We start from the raw sequence: 17825 nt of genomic DNA on the forward strand, positions 1-17825 counted from the left end.
ATAAAATAAAATATAACAAAGTCTTACTTTTTCTTCTTGGAAAATACGTCCTCCAGGTCGTTGATGGTATCAGGCATTGCCATCAACCGAGTCTCCGGCAGCGTTAGGACACTCAAGGCAGACAAAAAGGATGACACCCCGAAGATCATGGACGGCAACCAGGAAAGTATTGGACCCTGGGGAGAACGTCAAAGAGTTAGTGAGACTCCTGACATAGAACATTATGATGTTATTGGGACCTCCGAAGTACATTCAAGGGTTAGCCAATTGATGCTGTCAGCCCTATGGTAAGGGTTAATAAGGCCCTTTAAAGGGTTTTCAAGGGATAGTGAGGACCTTCAAATGGTAGTCGAAGGCTAATAGGGCCCTTCAAAAGATAACCAGGGGTTAATAGGACCCTTCAAAGAGTACTTAAGTGTTATTTCATCCCGCAGGGTACTTCCATAGGTTAGTTGAGCCCTTTGAATTACTCCTTTATCAGCTTTCAAAGACATCAAATCGTTATTAAGACCTACGGAGGTCATCTTGGAGCTTTCAGGTAAGTCCAAGGAAAGATTACGTCTGCAGGTTAAGTGGGATCTTCAGAGAGGATCTACAAGTGTATTCCTCAGAAGATATTCAAGGAGTGAGTACGTCCAAGGGGTGAAGGAAGCATCTTGTTGTACGTATAAAGGTTAGATGTACTCTTTGAAGTGCTTCTAGTGGTTGAAGAGTTTTCACAATATACAAAACCCCGATGAATGACAGCGGTTCTCTAATTTTGAGAGGAGGAAGGTCACAAGGTGTATTGTCTGCTTTTCACTTATAAAGATGCAAATTATTTTGGAAGAACAGAGAAAGAGAGAGAGAGGTAACTTTGATTTTAGACTGAAACTGAACAGTTTATAGTAAATGAGGAAATTATAGGAAAAAGCAAGAACGACTATGAAGAAAATGAATGTTTATATAGACATTTTGCCAATTCAAACAAATCGTATTTCAAAATGAGACTGTGACTTGCGGTGTGTCCTGAAATATATGATGTGTAAAGCAAGATTGGCTGAGGCGTTGTTGTAGAAGAGATTTATTGTGGACTTACAGGTTACCATATTCTCTAGCCTAAGCTCGAGGGAGTAGGCAAGACAACTGATGGGTCATACGCACGACTTCATTACAGAAAGTTTCTTGTACCTTTCCTTTGAGAGAATCATCAGGTAAGAGCCTTAGACGTAAAAATGGTTCCTAGAGGAATGTTAGTGTAGATACAGCACACTGCATAGTAAATACACCTCCAAGGAAACATCCTTAGCACATGATATCCCCCTGAAGTAATACAGAAGATGTAGAACTTACCAGGACATCGATAACGTAGGGAGAAATGGTGGCTGCTAACTGTCCCACCATGCAGTTCACCGAGGCACCCTGGAGACGAACTTCCGTGGGTAGCAGCTCCGTTTCGTACACTGTGACGATCATAAAGACTCCACTGATGGCCAGTTTGCCAATCATGGCTAGCGTCATCACAAGCCACGAGATATCTGATGACGAGATCATTCTATCAGGGGCTTGAGAAAGGCAGAATGAGTAAAGATTGTGAGAAAGATGGGCAAGTGGATAGAGTGCAGGTCCGCAAAAGTTGTCTTGATAGAGAGCAGGTCAGTCCGGGTTGTGTTGATAGAGGGCAGGTCAGTCCGGGTTGTGTTGATAGAGGGCAGGTCAGTCCGGGTTGTGTTGATAGAGGGCAGGTCAGTCCGGGTTGTGTTGATAGAGGGCAGGTCAGTCCGGGTTGTGTTGATAGAGGGCAGGTCAGTCCGGGTTGATAGAGGGCAGGTCAGTCCGGGTTGTGTTGATAGAGGGCAGGTCAGGTTGATAGAAGACAGGGCAACCAGGTTATCTTTATAGAGGGAAAGTTAGCCAATGTTCTGTGATGCAAGTTAAGCTAGTCGAACAACTTTAAGGAGTGACATTTTATGTGATTTCCAGAGTATAGGAGTTATAGATAAACTTCTAGTATATCCTAACGTTACGGTTATATTAAATTAATAAACAAATATAATAATGAACGAGTATGCTCTTTACCTGAAGGTATAAATGCGAGAGAGAGAAGGGCAGCCCCACAAATGTACAAGCCAATCATGATGGGCATTTTTCTACCCCAGCGGGCGATTATGGGGGAGGTGAGGGTGTATCCAGGTACCTCCATTAGCCCACCAATAACGACATAAATAAATGGGTTAGAGCTGTAAATGTTCCCGCTAAGACTGAGGCCAGAATACACCAGGTTGCATGTGAAGAAGTTCAGGCTAAGTACGCTCATGATGAGTCTGATGTTCGAAGTACTGTGGAGTAGACAGGAATTAGTCACACACCTTTAATTAAATTGGTGGTAATAATCATGAGAGCAACAGTTGACCACAAGTGCAAAAGCAAGAATCAACCGTCTGTCATTATAGATTTATTGGTCGTGGCAACTGGTTGGCGAGAGTAGACAAATGCCAATAGTTTTATGAGTAACCTAGTGTGGTATTCTCTATTCCTACAGACATAATGTTAGACCTCTTCTGTATTTTTTTTTAAATTTTACTGAAAGTCTCATACTTATGAAATTTAATTTTTTTATTTTATGAGAAAAAAATATGTGACAAGTAAATATGCTGACAAGTGATATGTATCGTCGTAAAAGAATGAAATGTTTAGTATGAAGGAATTTCTCCGATCATGAGACAAAACTACCACAACCACCGGACACGGACAGAATCACCAATTTAGGAAATACCTGTAGTTTATTTCGTTCAGAGAACATAATCAAAAGTATCAGAAAATGTTTTGGAATTAATCACGAATAAACGATGGATCCTTGAGCTATACTATAAGACATATCATTTGGTTACTGATTATGATCTAAATTACAAGAAGTAGTCAATTCGTGTTATATTATTGGTAATTTAAGAATATGTCATTATTTTCTTTATTAACTGGAATTTTGTTGCACCTTAAAAGAGCTGGTGTTTTAATGGAGCACCGCTTCTTCTTTTTGCCAAGCGCCTCCTTATCCTTCCCCCGAGAAACCCTCTTGGACATCTCAGCCTGTTAAAGTAGACAACACTGTCTGAAGCGAGTGCTGCCTCAGCTAAGATCTAACTATCGCTAAGAAAACAAATCCTCATTAAAAAAAGATGAAAACGAAAAATTTAAAAGAACATCAGAGAGAATTTTGGAACCCAAACAAAATGGAAATAAAACATGTCATGGAAATGTTGTATATGATGAAAGCATAACTGCTGAGGGTACCTCGGCCTGGATGTCACTCATCATGAGACGTAGCTCTTCTTCGGGAGGCAGGGTGGACTTATTGAGCCTGGCGACCCTCCTCAAAACCTTCAGCGCCTGCTCGTGCTTCCCTTTCACGATCAGCCACCGTGGTGACTCGTCTATTAGACTGAAGAAGAGAGACATAAGACAGACAGTTGGGATAATGAAATAATCGAAAAAAAAATATTCATAACACAGTTAACAAAATATTAACAGATGAAAACTGCAGGATTTGTCATCAGTCCCTCAAGACACTGTTGCTGTTTACTCCTTGAATCTTAATGATAGGGTTCAAAGTGATTGAAAAGAAGTTATTAACTACTGTAGATTCATACTTGAAACGCATATACTTAAAAGACCTCTCTCGAGTTAGACTGAGGGAAGTCATGCACTCCTAGCACCAGGAGGAAGTACTCACTAGAACAAAGCTATCACTCGTCAGTACAGCAGTATGGACAGGTAATACTCACAAAAGGAGGCCCATGATCAGTAACAAGGGCAGGGAGGCAGTAAACTGCAGCCATCGCCAGTCACGGATAAGATAGGCTAGGGCACCCCAGACCATCATGCCCAGAGCCCATGGCAGACCCAGCAACACCCCCACCACGGACCTCATCCGCACCTCACATACCTCCATCGCTGCAACACAACCACAATACATGTATATGGTATATGCCGGCGTGGAACAATTATACAATGAAATTTTAATTGATTACAATCACTTTGAATGTGCTTAGTTACAATAAATAAATGTAGGTAATTCATTGTAATCAATTACTTTGAAAATTAATTGATTGCAATTACGTTTGTTTTTTTCGACAACTACGAAAAATTAGTTTATCCAAACAAAAGGGGGTGAGGCGCAAGGCTCCAGGCTCACGAATTATAATACTTGTACTGAAATTTGAATCAAATAGATAAAAAACGAACTGTTTCAAAGGGTGACTTTAGGGTGATCAACCCCCTCCTTTTTCAAAATCAATAGAACAACGTTCAATGTAATTTTCACCAGATAGTAAAGGAATATCGCGATTATATTTTTTGCTAAAGTATAAACCTTTCTTCAGATAACATCTTACAATTTTTGATTCCCGCAATGCGAACAGAGTTAAAGTATTTTTAAATCGACATGATTTTCTTTATAAAATATTAAACAAAACTTTTTTTCTGTATGATAGAAGCTGTGTTGATTAACTACTTACAAAACATCTTTATGATCGAGAAAACATCCTTCCATTGGTTGTGTTTGTGTGTACAGCAGAGTTGGTTGGCGGACAGGAACCTTGTAAGTTTTTCGCTTAGCTTGTTAAAGAAAACACATTTGTTGACGTCACGAGGTGATACGTGGAGGTCAACCAAGCTAGTTTCTGCTTCATGACAGGATTATAACTAAAATTATCACCGTTGATATGGAATAATGTTTTTATACTCAAACTGGAGATAGGCGAATACGGTTAATTGGCTCACATCCAAATGAAAGTGCGGGTCGCAGTTGGGATACAGCAGTATGTAGATTAAGCAACATGGCTGTTACCGGACTTGACCGTTGTCACTTCCCCAACTGTAGATTTAGGTGCCCATTGATAACTGAGGGTACAATGGACGCAAACCAGCGACCCTTAGGGTAGGAGGTGAGCTCTGTATAGTATACTCGGCGGCAGCACCCCCAAAAGCCTACTTAAGCTCCTATAAAGACAATGGCCAAAGAGAGAGTGGAAACTGTACAGATAAAGACCGTCTGTAGATGCATAAAGTAATCACCATGTGCAAACACAATGCAGATTCTTCGATTTTTTTATTTCTTTTTTTAAGAATCCCTAAACAAATTTCAAATGACGAAGCAGCCATATCATAACTTACAACGTGGCTCTTGGGACTAATTTCAATTATTGAAGGTATTGTAGGGTTTCGTGATATTATGTTGTCTAGCACTCAGGATGGATGGATGGAAACTCTAAGGTGGTGGTTTTCTTATATAATATAAGTTATATGGAAGACAGTCTGGTGCTGGAGATGCCGTTTGGTGAGGAGCTGTTCAGTAGACACGTTCGGTGAGTAGCGTGCTGAAGGAGGTAGATGTGCAGGAGCTTCGTTAGAGGAGATGTTGCCTGTTGTTGGCCTCCAGGTTGAATGAGAGCTGGACAGCGAGGAGCTTGCTTGGAGGAGGTGTTGCGTGTTCAGGAACGTAGAGTAGAATAAGAGAGCTGGTTGGTGAGGACGCTCAGAGAAGGACAGCTGGTGGGTCGCCATGCTCGCCGGCGGGAGCGAGGACCGTCAGGCAGGCGGAGGAAAAGCGAGGGCCGCCAGGCAGCGGCGGAGGAGAAGGTGTTGCGTGTTCAGGAACCGAGGCCAGAATGAATCTTAATGGAGAGACAGAGCTTATATACACAGCAGCCGGAAGTAAACCCGCCGGTTTCTCGACTCCGTTGCTAGGGAAGACGTAGCAGGTGGCTGGTTGCTAGGATACTGTGGCATCTGGTGACGTCCCCCCCTGGGCCGCTCGTTTGGTTGCTAGGATACTGTCTCATCTGGTGACGCCTGCCCCTGGGCCGCTCGTTTGGTTGCTAGGATACTGTCGCATTGGAATGCGGATACGCAGTTGTAGGGGAGACGTCCACTACAGTATACTGGGATGGAATCTTAATTTGAGATTGATATTGCTCCTTTATCAGTTTAATAACATTATTATATACTTTAGGTCGTATATGATAAAGTATGAAAATGTTGCATATAATTCTGTCTTTCGACATACACACATACCTTCTTGTTGACATCTGATACAGGTAGCTGTGAATGCACTGTACTTTATAATAATATTAATCATAATTATGCACGTTTAAACCTAACTTTACACTTGCAACTATTTCACTGCTGAGTGTATATATATATATATATATATATATATATATATATATATATATATATATATATATATATATATATATATATATATATATATATATATATATATATATATATATATATATATATATATATATATATATATATGTAATATTCAGAAATTTCAGAGTAATTTCAAATGCCCCGCCATGAGTGATACTGAGCGTTCAAGGTCATCTGAGGGGAGGGAGCGCTGCCTGCTCGTAGCGAGAGACTGCGGAACTAGGCCTATATGATATTAAATGTAATTTACCGAATTAATAATGATGCGATTCATGAAGTTAAGGGACTATTATTGAATTTGAAATTATTATAGATCGTTTAGCAGTCTGAATAATGTTACGGGTGTCCCACGGAGTTATTAGTTAGGCGGAAAATATGTCACGTAGACCTAAGCTAACGCCTTGAGGAGACGCGACGCTGCCTCTCTCTCAGTCGCAGGGAGGATTCATACAAAACAAGACGTCCCTGCGCGTCTGTCACAGAAATAGTCACGTGGCCTAGTCACCTGTGCTGCGCTATTGCAGTATAACAAGTAAGTCTCATTCGATCTCAGACAGGGTTAGATAGGGCAGTGGTAAAGTAAACTAGAGCTAACAGTGAGTTCATTTCAGGGTTTCCGTCAGAACCCACTTGACTGGAGTTGACCGGAGTTGACCGGAGTTTGACTGCGAGAGATTGACTGCCGTTTGAGACTGCCGTTGATGATTGAGGGTGGCGTTTGTCGCCATTGGACCGATCAGAGTAGGCCTGTCACTGTTTTAGCGGGGTACCAAAGGATCTCTTGAGGGAATCTAGCAAGAGGGTTTCACTAAGCTAACGGGAAGCTAAAGCTCCTCTCAACTGCACAAGGTCTGATTGGCTCACTCTCTTCCTGCCCATGGACGCACTGGGAGTACACTGAGGCTATCTGAGCATATTAATGGTCACACACTGAGACCGTGAGTCTAGGACTCTAGGAGATACCTAGAGGAACATTTTATCTTCCTTATTACGGGTGTAGTTAACACCACTCCTCAGACTGATATTATCTTGACGTGTGTAGTTTAATATTTCTTAAATAATTTTGATAGTAGTGTTTTTTTGAATGTTTGTGTCATTAAGTGGAACCAGAGTGATACTGTGATTTGATTCTTTTAATGCATCTGATTGTTCTTCATAATTCTGATCTCAAGTATAACCTTGTTCCCCAGAGTAGTGGTTAAGTTAGGTTAGGAAGTGTGCATCTGTTGGGGTGCTATAATTTTGTTGAGTGCCCTTAAGGCCTATTCATTGTAGAGTATTTAATTTCTTATTTTTTATTACCATTTCCTCAGTGCCTGGTATTATTTTGTTGAGAGCCCTTAAGGCCTATTCATTGTAGAGTATTTAATTTCTTAATTTTTATTACCAGTTCCTCGGTGACTGATATTATTTTGTTGAAAGCCCTTAAGGCCTATTCATTGTAGAGTATTTAATTTCTTATATTTTATTACCATTCCTCAGTGACTGATATTATTTTGTTGAAAACCCTTAAGGCCTATTCATTGTGGAGTATTTAATTTCTTATTTTTTAGTACCATTTCCTAAGTGACTGATATTATTTTGTGAAAGCCCTTAAGGCCTGTTCATGTGTGCAATTAACATTTCTTAATACTTCAAATTTATTGTTGCCTGTGTTTCTAATAATTTCTATGTCATTTATAACTTTTATTCCCCAGAGTAGTGTTTTAAGTTTAAGTTAAGAGGTGCGCATATTGGTGTACCATTATTTGATTGTGTTTGTAGTGTTGGAGGGAATATAAGTGTCTAAATTTTACAGTGTGTCTCATTCATCCCAGTCACAGACGCTATCCTTCCACGGGTCACGGACAATTCATTTTGTGTAGTAGATTTAAGTGTTCTTGTGCTGGTTCGGGATTTTTCTCAAAGGGGCGCTTCCACTGCCATTACCATCTATTAATTTTTAATAAACCCCAAGTCAAGTGAGAAATTAAAGTCCAGCAAATTCCGACCGGTTACATATATATATATATATATATATATATATATATATATATATATATATATATATATATATATATATATATATATATATATATATATATATATATATATATATATATATATATATATATATATATATATATATATATAAGATCGCATTGAGAATTTATCGTGTTTATACGTATATTAACGAAAAATTAGCTAGACGTAGACTAACTCCTGAGAAAATATATAAACCGTTTCCACACTCCACCGCAAGGGTAAAGTGTGAGGAAACAGGGGGCTGCCAAACAAACCATTATACTAGGGTAACTTAACTCATGTGCGACCATATCAAGAGGCTCTATAGCAGGGGTTCTTAACCTGGGGTCCATGGAATTGAATTGAATTGTAACAGTTTATTTAGCCAGAAAAATACAGATACAGAGTGGATAATAATAACAATATTAACATGGCTGAGCCAGTTGAGAACCTGAGCTCTCTTTGAGGCACCTGATATATACTATACATTATCTCAAGGCAGTATTATGTAACATTTAGTATCATCTGGAATAGTACAATAGCATGGTAGTAATAAGTACATCTCATAATGTTACCACGGTTATCACTTCAGGGGGTCCGTGAAGGTCAGATACAAATTTAACATTTATATTCAAGCCAAACAACAACAACCTTCTCATTGAAATGAACTTTTGAGCAGAATTAAAGTTTTGTTTTGTTTAATTTGCACAAGATGATTGTATTTCATTTTTGTATGGAGTGGCCTTTAATTTTTGCATAAAAAAGTGTGAAACATAATTCTTTGTTAAGATTGTTTACTCTATTCATACTTTGTGTATGTCATATACTGTATGAGGCAATGAATTTTCAATAAAATAAAGTATATTCATTGCACGCAAAGCTGTGTTTATGTGCATTTATCTAGGGAGGGGCTCCATAGCTTTCACCAGATTCTCAAAAGGGTCCGTGACTCAAAAAAGGTTAAGAACCACTGCTCTATAGAGTCTATTTCAACGTTGACACATGCCGTAGCCTAAAATTTGTAAGACATAAGTACCAGATAGGATAATTCAAGTTTGCTAATATTTTAGAGAGTAAGGAAGGCCTTACATTCCCAGTACGATTGACACCCTGACTAATTGAGCCAATGTACAGAGAGGAAACACTCACAGTCACACTAATCAAATTTCGCCTCGCTATTTCCCCGACTGTCCGTAACGTCACCAGAGACCCAGCATAATATTTTAAATCTGTAATTCTACACTCGTGAAGAAAATTCACATAGTCAGAAAATTAAATGGTAGGTTAGAGAATAGTTTTCTACTAGCAAACACAACCAGACTCCCAGCTAGCATTATAATGAACGAATGAAGCAATGCTAGTCGCCTCACCGTATTATAGTACATAAGAACATAAGAACATAAGAATGGAGGAAACTGCAGCGGGCCCATATCCTAACTTGTTTCCATTCATCCACTACTCTGTTTCCAAACCAATGTTTACCTATTTCACGCCTAAATCTAAATTTGTCTAATTTAAACCATTGTTACAGGTTCGCTCTGGTTTGGATAATTTGGTGGCTACAATGTCCTTTGCTTAGCCCTGCAGCTTCCACTTATACACCTCTATCAGGTCGCCCCTCGCTCTACGTCTCGAGGGGTGCAAGTCAGATACTTTAACCTGTCTCTATACTCAAGGTTCCTAATGCCCCGGGATTAGTCTTGTCCATTCCTCCTCATGATTCTTTGCAAGATTCTATATCATTCTATAATACCCCGGTGACCCAGAGAACTGAACTCACGTAATCAGGTGTGGTCTCTAAAACAAATCTAATTTTAGGATGATCCTCATATAGTAGAGTCTTGTAACTAACACTCCATTTGTATGAACCCAAAGTACTTTATTAGCCTTGGTACGAGCAAAAACACATTGTTTACTTGGCTTAAGGTTCTCGCCTCCATTACTCCTAAATCTCTCTCTCACCAGTCGGATTTCTCTATGTATTGTTCATCTGGTATCTGGTTTCCCTGTTTTATCTCCTATACTGGAGTACTTTACATTTGTCGACATTAAATTTCATCCTGCCATTTTCAGACCATTGGAAAAATTTGTTTAGATCTTCCTGTAGTGTTGCCGAGAGTCCTCGTCAAGATTTGATAACACGTCTATTTTAGTGTCATCAGCAAATTTACTTATGTTGCTGTCTATGCCGAGCCTCCTGTCGTTTATGTATACGTAAACAATAATGGTCAAAGTACTGAGCAGGGGAACTCCACTTGTGACGACGTTGCTCCGTGGGACTTAGTGCCGTTAATGCTCTCGCTGTTTCCTGTCCTGTAACCACGCCTAATCCATTTAGTTGTCACCTTTGATGCCATGAGCTTCTACCTTTCTAATTAGTCTTTCGTAGGGGACTCTGTCGAAGGCTTTGCTAAGTCGAGATATACACATCATAATTATTGCCCTCGTCCACTGATTCGAAAACTGATGGCGAGAATGTTAATAGATTAGTTAAGTAGAACATCCGCTTGTGAAGCCATGGCTGAATCATTGATCCAATCTGTGCTTCTCCAGGTGATTTCAGGAATAGAGTTTGAAATGATTGCTTGTATTTGCCTACTATTGATGTTAGACTGATTGGAAATTAATTTAGAGGATAGTGAGAATCTATCCCCCTTCTTGAAAATCAATTAACTTACATTCGCTATCATCCAGGATTCTGAAATTTTCACCTGTTTTTAAGGACATGTTAGCTAACTTTGCTAAAGGCATACTAAGCTCTTCCTTACATTCCTTTAATACTCTGTAGAAATATCTCATCGGGACCAGGTGACTTATTAGGCTTTTAGTTTGTCTATTTCCTTACTAACATACGTTACTAGTCACTACTATCTGCCAATTTGTTTTTCTTCCACCTCTCTGATGAGTCGGTGCCTCGAGGTATCGTGTTTAAATTTTTGAAGGTGGTGGCTTGTTGGCTCTTCATTAGGTACTTAATAGCTACCGTGATATCAGTGAGGCTGGCGAGGTCTGACCGTGTTGTTAATCTTCTTTCTCGTGTTTAGTTTGATACATTTGGTAGAATCCTTTGGGGTTTGTCTTCGCCTCCTTGCTATCCTTACCTCGTTATTCCTCTTTGCTTTCCTTATCTCGGTTTTAGCCCTACTCGCCAATACCCTACCAATAGTCCAGAGTGAATTTCGCCGATTTATCCTTCTACTATAGCCTTCCTTTGGCCAATGATGTTCTTTAAATAATTATTTATCCATTTAGGGTCATTGTTGTCTGATCTGAGTTTTTGTATAGTATATTTCTGCCTTTGTGCATTAAGTAACTCACTATTTAATTAACCGGTAAGAACTTCCGGCAATCCTCGAATCTCATTATCAGGTCGGTTAATCATCTGTCAGGTGCACGGCCAAGCGCATTCCCCACTCTCTCGCTGCTCAACACAACTGTCCAAGATTTGCCTTACAATCGCGTTTACCGATTTTCCTTCGTGCCCTGAAAATCTAACTGGAATCGAATTTCTTTGTGATCGCTGTTTTTAGGTTCGTTCCTACCTCGACATTGCTAATGAGTTTTCCTCTGTTTCGAGCAAGAACTAAATCCAATCTATATTATGCCCGTGTGGGTTCGGTTATATCATTGACAAAAGGAAACAGTCCTGGATCGTCTCGAGAAAATCCTCTGATTCTGGAATTACCGTAAGGACAGTCCAATCTATTTGGCCAAGGTTAAAGTCGCCTATAAGACTTTGTTGTGTATGAAGCCCTAAGCATTTCATCTGAATAGGAAGTCGCTCATTAGCTATCCAAGATTGGGGGTCTATATATTACTCCTGTGATTAATTTTCCGACGTCGCTTAATTCTATCCAGGTGTTTTGTATTCACTCTCGGTTTTATTTCCTTATTTATTTCACACTTCAGATTATCCCTAACATAGATTGCCTTCTCCGCCTCACTTTCTGGTCTGCCTATCGGTATGGAACAGTTTTGTAACCCGCAATTTGGTATTCGACTAGTAATTCCGTGTGTCTGGAATCCATGTTTTGTTAGATGCAATTATATCGTTTCTTCGGTACATACCAGGCCTTAATATCATCCATTTTGTTTCTATACTTCTACTGTTCGCGTAATATACATTTAAGACAAAATGCGTGTTCTGAGTCCTTCCCTTACGCGTTTAGTTTTATTCCTGTCTAATTTGTGCCACGCCTACATTTTAATGTGACAGATAAACATGACTACAGGTTGACAACCATTCGAAATCTAAAACCAGTGCTCTGAAACCGGTTGCCTGGGGCAATTTTTTTAACAGATTTAGCCCCACCAAGCATAGATCATTGACCCACACTGAAATAGAAAATGTAATAGTAATAATAATTATAATAATTATTCATAGTAAATAAAATTTTTAATAAAAATACGTAAACCAAAATAAAATAATATAACATTAATAATAATAATAATAATAATAATAATAATAATAATAATAATAATAATAATAATAATAATAATAATAATAATAATAATAATATATAATAATAAAATTAATAAAAGCAATAATACAGGAGTACTGTAATAATAATAATAATAATAATAATAATAATAATAATAATACTAATACTAATAATAATAATAATAATAATAATAATAATAATAATAATAATAATAATATTAATAATAATAAAGAAATACTGTACAAGAATGAAAAAATGATCAAAAGTGAGAAACACGACCTAGACCTATGTTATTATTATTATTATTATTATTATTATTATTATTATTATATTGACCTCATGTGGGTCAGTCATCTATGCCTGGGTGGGCTAATGCACATTATAAAAAAAAAAAAAAAAAAATCTGAAAACCGAAAAATTCCGAAATCCAAAATGCCTCTGGCCCCAAGGTTTTCGTATAATGGATTGTCAACCTGTATAAGCAAGTCATAATTCAGTAATTACTTGAAATTAAAAAGAAATAACAAAATAACCGATGTATTCTCAATCAGAATCCATATGTATGGGCTGATGGTGACAAATCCCTTTCTGAACCCCGAAAACATAATTTTGCATGACTCTCCAAGCGAAATCAAACCTTTCTTGCAAGCAAGTATTTGTTCAGCGAAAACGCAGAGTAGATAAGCTTCAGTAGATGTAAGATAAACATATCTAATGGGCAAAATTTTACAGGAATTCAGTGTAAGGACATTGGGTGTTATTGCGGGTTTGTGGTAGGGTGACACCAATAACGCTGGGGTCCAAAACCGCCTCGTTAGTCTAAACACCTTGAATTGATTGGGAATACCACCTAGCTGAGTGTGCTAGTGCATTCAAGAAACCTCTCAACGGAAAGTCAGTAAAGCATTTATTGTAGTTTTTCCAGGTTGTGGGGGAAAACAGAAAACAAAAAAAGTAAAATAGAAACCCTACCAGCTGAGTGAGATAGCTACCTTGCATGAGTCTTTGAGTCCAGATTGAATAATTATATTCTAGTAATTTATTTTGTTCATTATATGTTCCAGCAATTATTAAGTGGCATGACTTGATAGAAACACTGCTTTGTGTTTTGTGTTTTAGCTTTGTCTATGAACACTTTGTACATGGATAAGATCCGAGAGAATATTAAATGAATCCTCTCCAGGGAAGCACTGTAGGTAACACTTTTAGGCACTGTCATATTCAGAGTTACCCAGCGAGGGGGCTAGTTTATTGGGCACCCCCTTGCATCCTGTGCAATGGGAAGCACAAAAGCGTCTATAGCGCCCAACGGGGAAGCAGGTTATACTGTAGGTAGTAGGCAGCTATCAAACAGGGAGGTACTACCACCTGGGAAGATATTGGAAGTATAATGTGTTGTCTAATGGTAGACCCTGCTGCCATATAGCATAAAAATTTTTTTTGACCAAGTCTCGGATACCTAATCTGACGTTCTGCCTCATTTACACACAATTGCAGGGTTTCAATTGCTTCTCTGACTATGACAACACAACATACATAGTATATCGGTTCTCATTTTTTATTTTACTTATGTTTTATTTATTTATGGTCCTTTATTATTAGCATCATTATATATATATATATATATATATATATATATATATATATATATATATATATATATATATATATATATATATATATATATATATATATATATATTGTCACGTGCCTGTGGCACTCGGGAACTCGCATAGCGTGAGGCATATGTTCATGCCTACATTTCATACAAGCTATTAATAAATTGTTAATTGTACTTATTATATTATTATTGTTCTTAGTTACTTAGGTTAATTATATATTTATGTATGTTATTAATATGCATCATTGTCTTACTCTGTTAAGTCCACTCAATAGTAGTATTAATTAATTATATAAAATATCTAGCAAATATCCTGATTCAGGTGATATGAGACACTCTCCTCCCCGCGTGGGCACGCTTCCCCAGTAGCGAAAAACCGTGGCATAGGTTAGACGTGTCCATTCGTTCTCTAGCCTTGACCCTTGTCTAGTGTTTTATCCAGTCTTCTGCAATGCCCTAGGGGTATCAGGTATTAGTGACACGTTTAGTTAGGCCTAGGAAGGGATCCTGGTGGTAAGGTATCTCCTGTTTGGTAGGGATAATCATTTTGTAGTGATTGTTGTATATATATATATATATATATATTTCGTATGTCTTGTGTAATATAGTAATGTTATGTAATATTTGTTTGGTCTAACTCCTTACAGCATATTTTCGCCCTTCCGGCATCACTCTTATTTTATTATACACCTACTTATTCCCTTAAATTCATGTTTGCTAGTCATTACTCCCTTTAGAACATAAATTGAATTAATTAATTATCTTCCCTTTTGTGATTCACTTATTTCAACTGTTCTTACTTTTTCAAGTACATTTAGTTGAGTAGGTTTTTGGTGAGGATAATTATTGCCGTGTTCCCTATTTGTTCCTTTATTTGTTAATAACTTGGGGTAGGATTCACTCCCCAAGTATAAAGGGTAGTGGGATCGCGACAAGTGGGGGCCTGTGTCCGGGATCTAACCACCATTGTTGTGTCATATCAAGTGTTGTTACTCGCCAGGTGTTGTTTCATCGCTAAGTATTTTTGGATGCAAGTTGCTGTGTTCACAGTGTTCATTTATATTGCTCCTGTTATTGCTTAAGCTACTGGTGAGTTAACCCTTATCTTGTGTACCAGGTGTTTGGTTAATCCCTTGCTGTGTTTCACAGTTTATTGCATTTTGATATTATTAATTAGCTAGCTAGTTAGCTTAGCTGCCACGGTTACTTTTTTTTTTCGCTACTCGATTTTGAGTTCAACATGTTTGACCTGGAAAGCTTTTTGGCTTCACCTTCAGCCGAAGTACTGAATGGGCTTACTAAGGCAGAGTGGCAATCCCTCGCTGCTTATTATGAAGTAGAAGGCCACTCTTCCATGAATAAGGCTAGGTTAGAAGAGGCTGTCCTCAACTACCTTATTGACAATGAAATCATAGCCCAACCGTCGGGAAATTCAGAGGAAATTGTTACACCAAGTAATTTGGCCTTACAAGTTGAACTCAAAAGACTCGAGGTGGAGCTGGAAACTCTCAAACAACGAGGTTTGGCTCAAGGTAGTAATACTTCAACATTCAGTGTAGACAAATGTCTCAACAGTGTTCCTAAATTTAATGAGGAAGAACCAGACAAATTCTTCTCTCTTTTTGAGAAAATTGCCCGACTTAACAAGTGGCCTGTTTCTCAATGGTCTCAACTTATTTATAGATCTTTCACTGGTAAAGCATTAGATGTGTTTTCTGCCCTCTCTGAGGATCAATGTCGAGACTATGCCCTTGTTAAGTCCGCGGTTTTGAGTGCTTATAAACTTGTTCCTGAAGCCTACCGGCAACAGTTCCGTAACTGCCGGAAGACTGACAAACAAACATTTGTGGAGTTCTTCAGGCAGAAACAGGTCCTTTGTCGGAGGTGGATTGAAAGTGAGTCTGCCCATGTAGAACATGACAAGCTTGTTGAACTAATCCTGCTAGAGGAGGTTAGAAAGTGTATCCCAGGCGACATTCGAGCTCACTTGGATCAGAGAGGTATCTGTACCCTGGCTGATGCTGGTCCAGTGGCTGACCATTATTCCTTAACTAATAGAAATGTAAATTCCAGGTCTTATGCTCCCATGTCCCAGTCCTTCACTTCCTTCAAGCGGCCCACACCAACATCTACATCGGGGTCCCTGCCTCTTGTCATACCGACCCGACCCTCAGTTTCTGCATCATCTACCCCGGGTGAGCCTATGGTCCATGGGACAGGTGGATCCACTCCTACTGGTGAGAGAAACTCTAGTTGCAGGTACTGTAAGAAGCCAGGACATGTCATCAGCGACTGTCTCAAGTTAAAGAAAAGAAATTCCTCTCACCAAGGATCCCCCGCTCTTTTGGTCAGGGTGGCCGAGCAATCTGAGAAATTATTGGAGCCCTGTGTCACTGCCCTCAGTCAGACTGTTGCCCTGGATGCTTCCCCCTCTTCTGTGATATCAACCTTTGAACCATTTTGTTCTCCTGGTTCCTTAGCTTTGGATCAATTCAGTCAACCCATTTCTGTTAAACTCTTGAGAGACACAGGCTCAGCCTTATCTCTTGTTACTAAAGAAGCTGCTCCATTCCTGGATTCATGCTATACTGGTAGCTGGGTGCTTGTGAACGGTTTGACCGGTGGGTCGCGTATTCCCCTTTGTCAAGTGTACCTGCGGTCATCCATAAAGTCAGGCTATGTCACGTTAGGAGTAGTAGATAGCTTACCTGTAGAAGGGGTCTCTCTATTGATAGGAAATGACCTCGTTGGCGACATGATGTTCCCTAATGTTGTGATCTCATCTTGTCCCACTGCCGAGAGTAATACTGTGCAGTTAGAAGTAGACTTTCCAGGGTTGTTCCCTGCGTGTGCTGTGACCCGTAGTATGAGCCGCAGTACAGAGGTAGAAGAGACTAGTGAAGTTGATGAAGTTTCCCTCCAGGACTGTGAGAAGTCCGAGGATAATCTTATCCAACCGGACCATACTGATCTTGGTCTCAGTGAATTTTTTGAGGATTCACCACAATCAGATAACCTCCAGAGTAGTTCTGATGGAGATAGGAACCCAGATGTCACTAGTTTTGGTTCCTCTCCCATCACTAGGAGTAAGTTTATTGAGCTACAAGCAGGGGATCCTGAGCTAGTAGGTTTTCTCAATAGGTCAGTTACTGAGACAGAAGCTGAGCAAGAATCAAATTGCTACTACACTAGGTCTGGTGTATTAATGCGGAAGTTCCGTCCCTCCAATTCTCCTGCCAATCACCCTTGGTTAGTTCATCATCAAGTTGTTATTCCCAAACCTTTGCGGCAGGACGTACTTAGTATCGCTCATGATGGGGTGGGTGGTCATTTAGGAGTTAGGAAGACTTATGCAAAAATTTTATCCCAGTTCTTTTGGCCTAGGATGAAGAAAGACGTCAGCTCTTACTGTCGCACTTGCCATGATTGTCAGGTAGCGGGGAAACCGAACCCCAGTGTTAAACCATTCCCTCTGCAGCCTATCCCAGTCATTGAAGAGCCCTTTAGTAAGGTGGTCATAGATTGTGTCGGTCCCTTACCTAAGACCCCTCGTGGTTATCAGT

General features: G+C 39.2%; 1 protein-coding gene and 1 long non-coding RNA gene across 2 annotated transcripts in view; one reads left to right on the forward strand and one right to left on the reverse strand.

Moving 5' to 3' along the window:
• Positions 1-27: 27 nt before the first annotated feature.
• The window catches only part of LOC121880019 (organic cation transporter protein-like), a gene marked incomplete at its 3' end in the record, with an annotated part of 49692 nt that continues 31894 nt past the window's right edge, over positions 28-17825 (reverse strand). The window contains 6 exon segments of the mRNA XM_042386970.1: positions 28-176; positions 1333-1517; positions 2059-2318; positions 2972-3066; positions 3271-3418; positions 3762-3930. Coding sequence (XP_042242904.1) covers positions 28-176; positions 1333-1517; positions 2059-2318; positions 2972-3066; positions 3271-3418; positions 3762-3928 — 1004 coding nt within the window.
• On the forward strand, positions 1579-1877 carry LOC121880020. The gene is made up of 3 exons (XR_006091486.1): positions 1579-1634; positions 1665-1784; positions 1840-1877. It is a non-coding gene; the product is annotated as an uncharacterized LOC121880020 (long non-coding RNA).

This window comes from Homarus americanus, unplaced genomic scaffold (assembly GCF_018991925.1).
Source record: "Homarus americanus isolate GMGI-L3 unplaced genomic scaffold, GMGI_Hamer_2.0 scaffold30108, whole genome shotgun sequence".
Lineage (NCBI taxonomy): Eukaryota > Metazoa > Arthropoda > Malacostraca > Decapoda > Nephropidae > Homarus > Homarus americanus.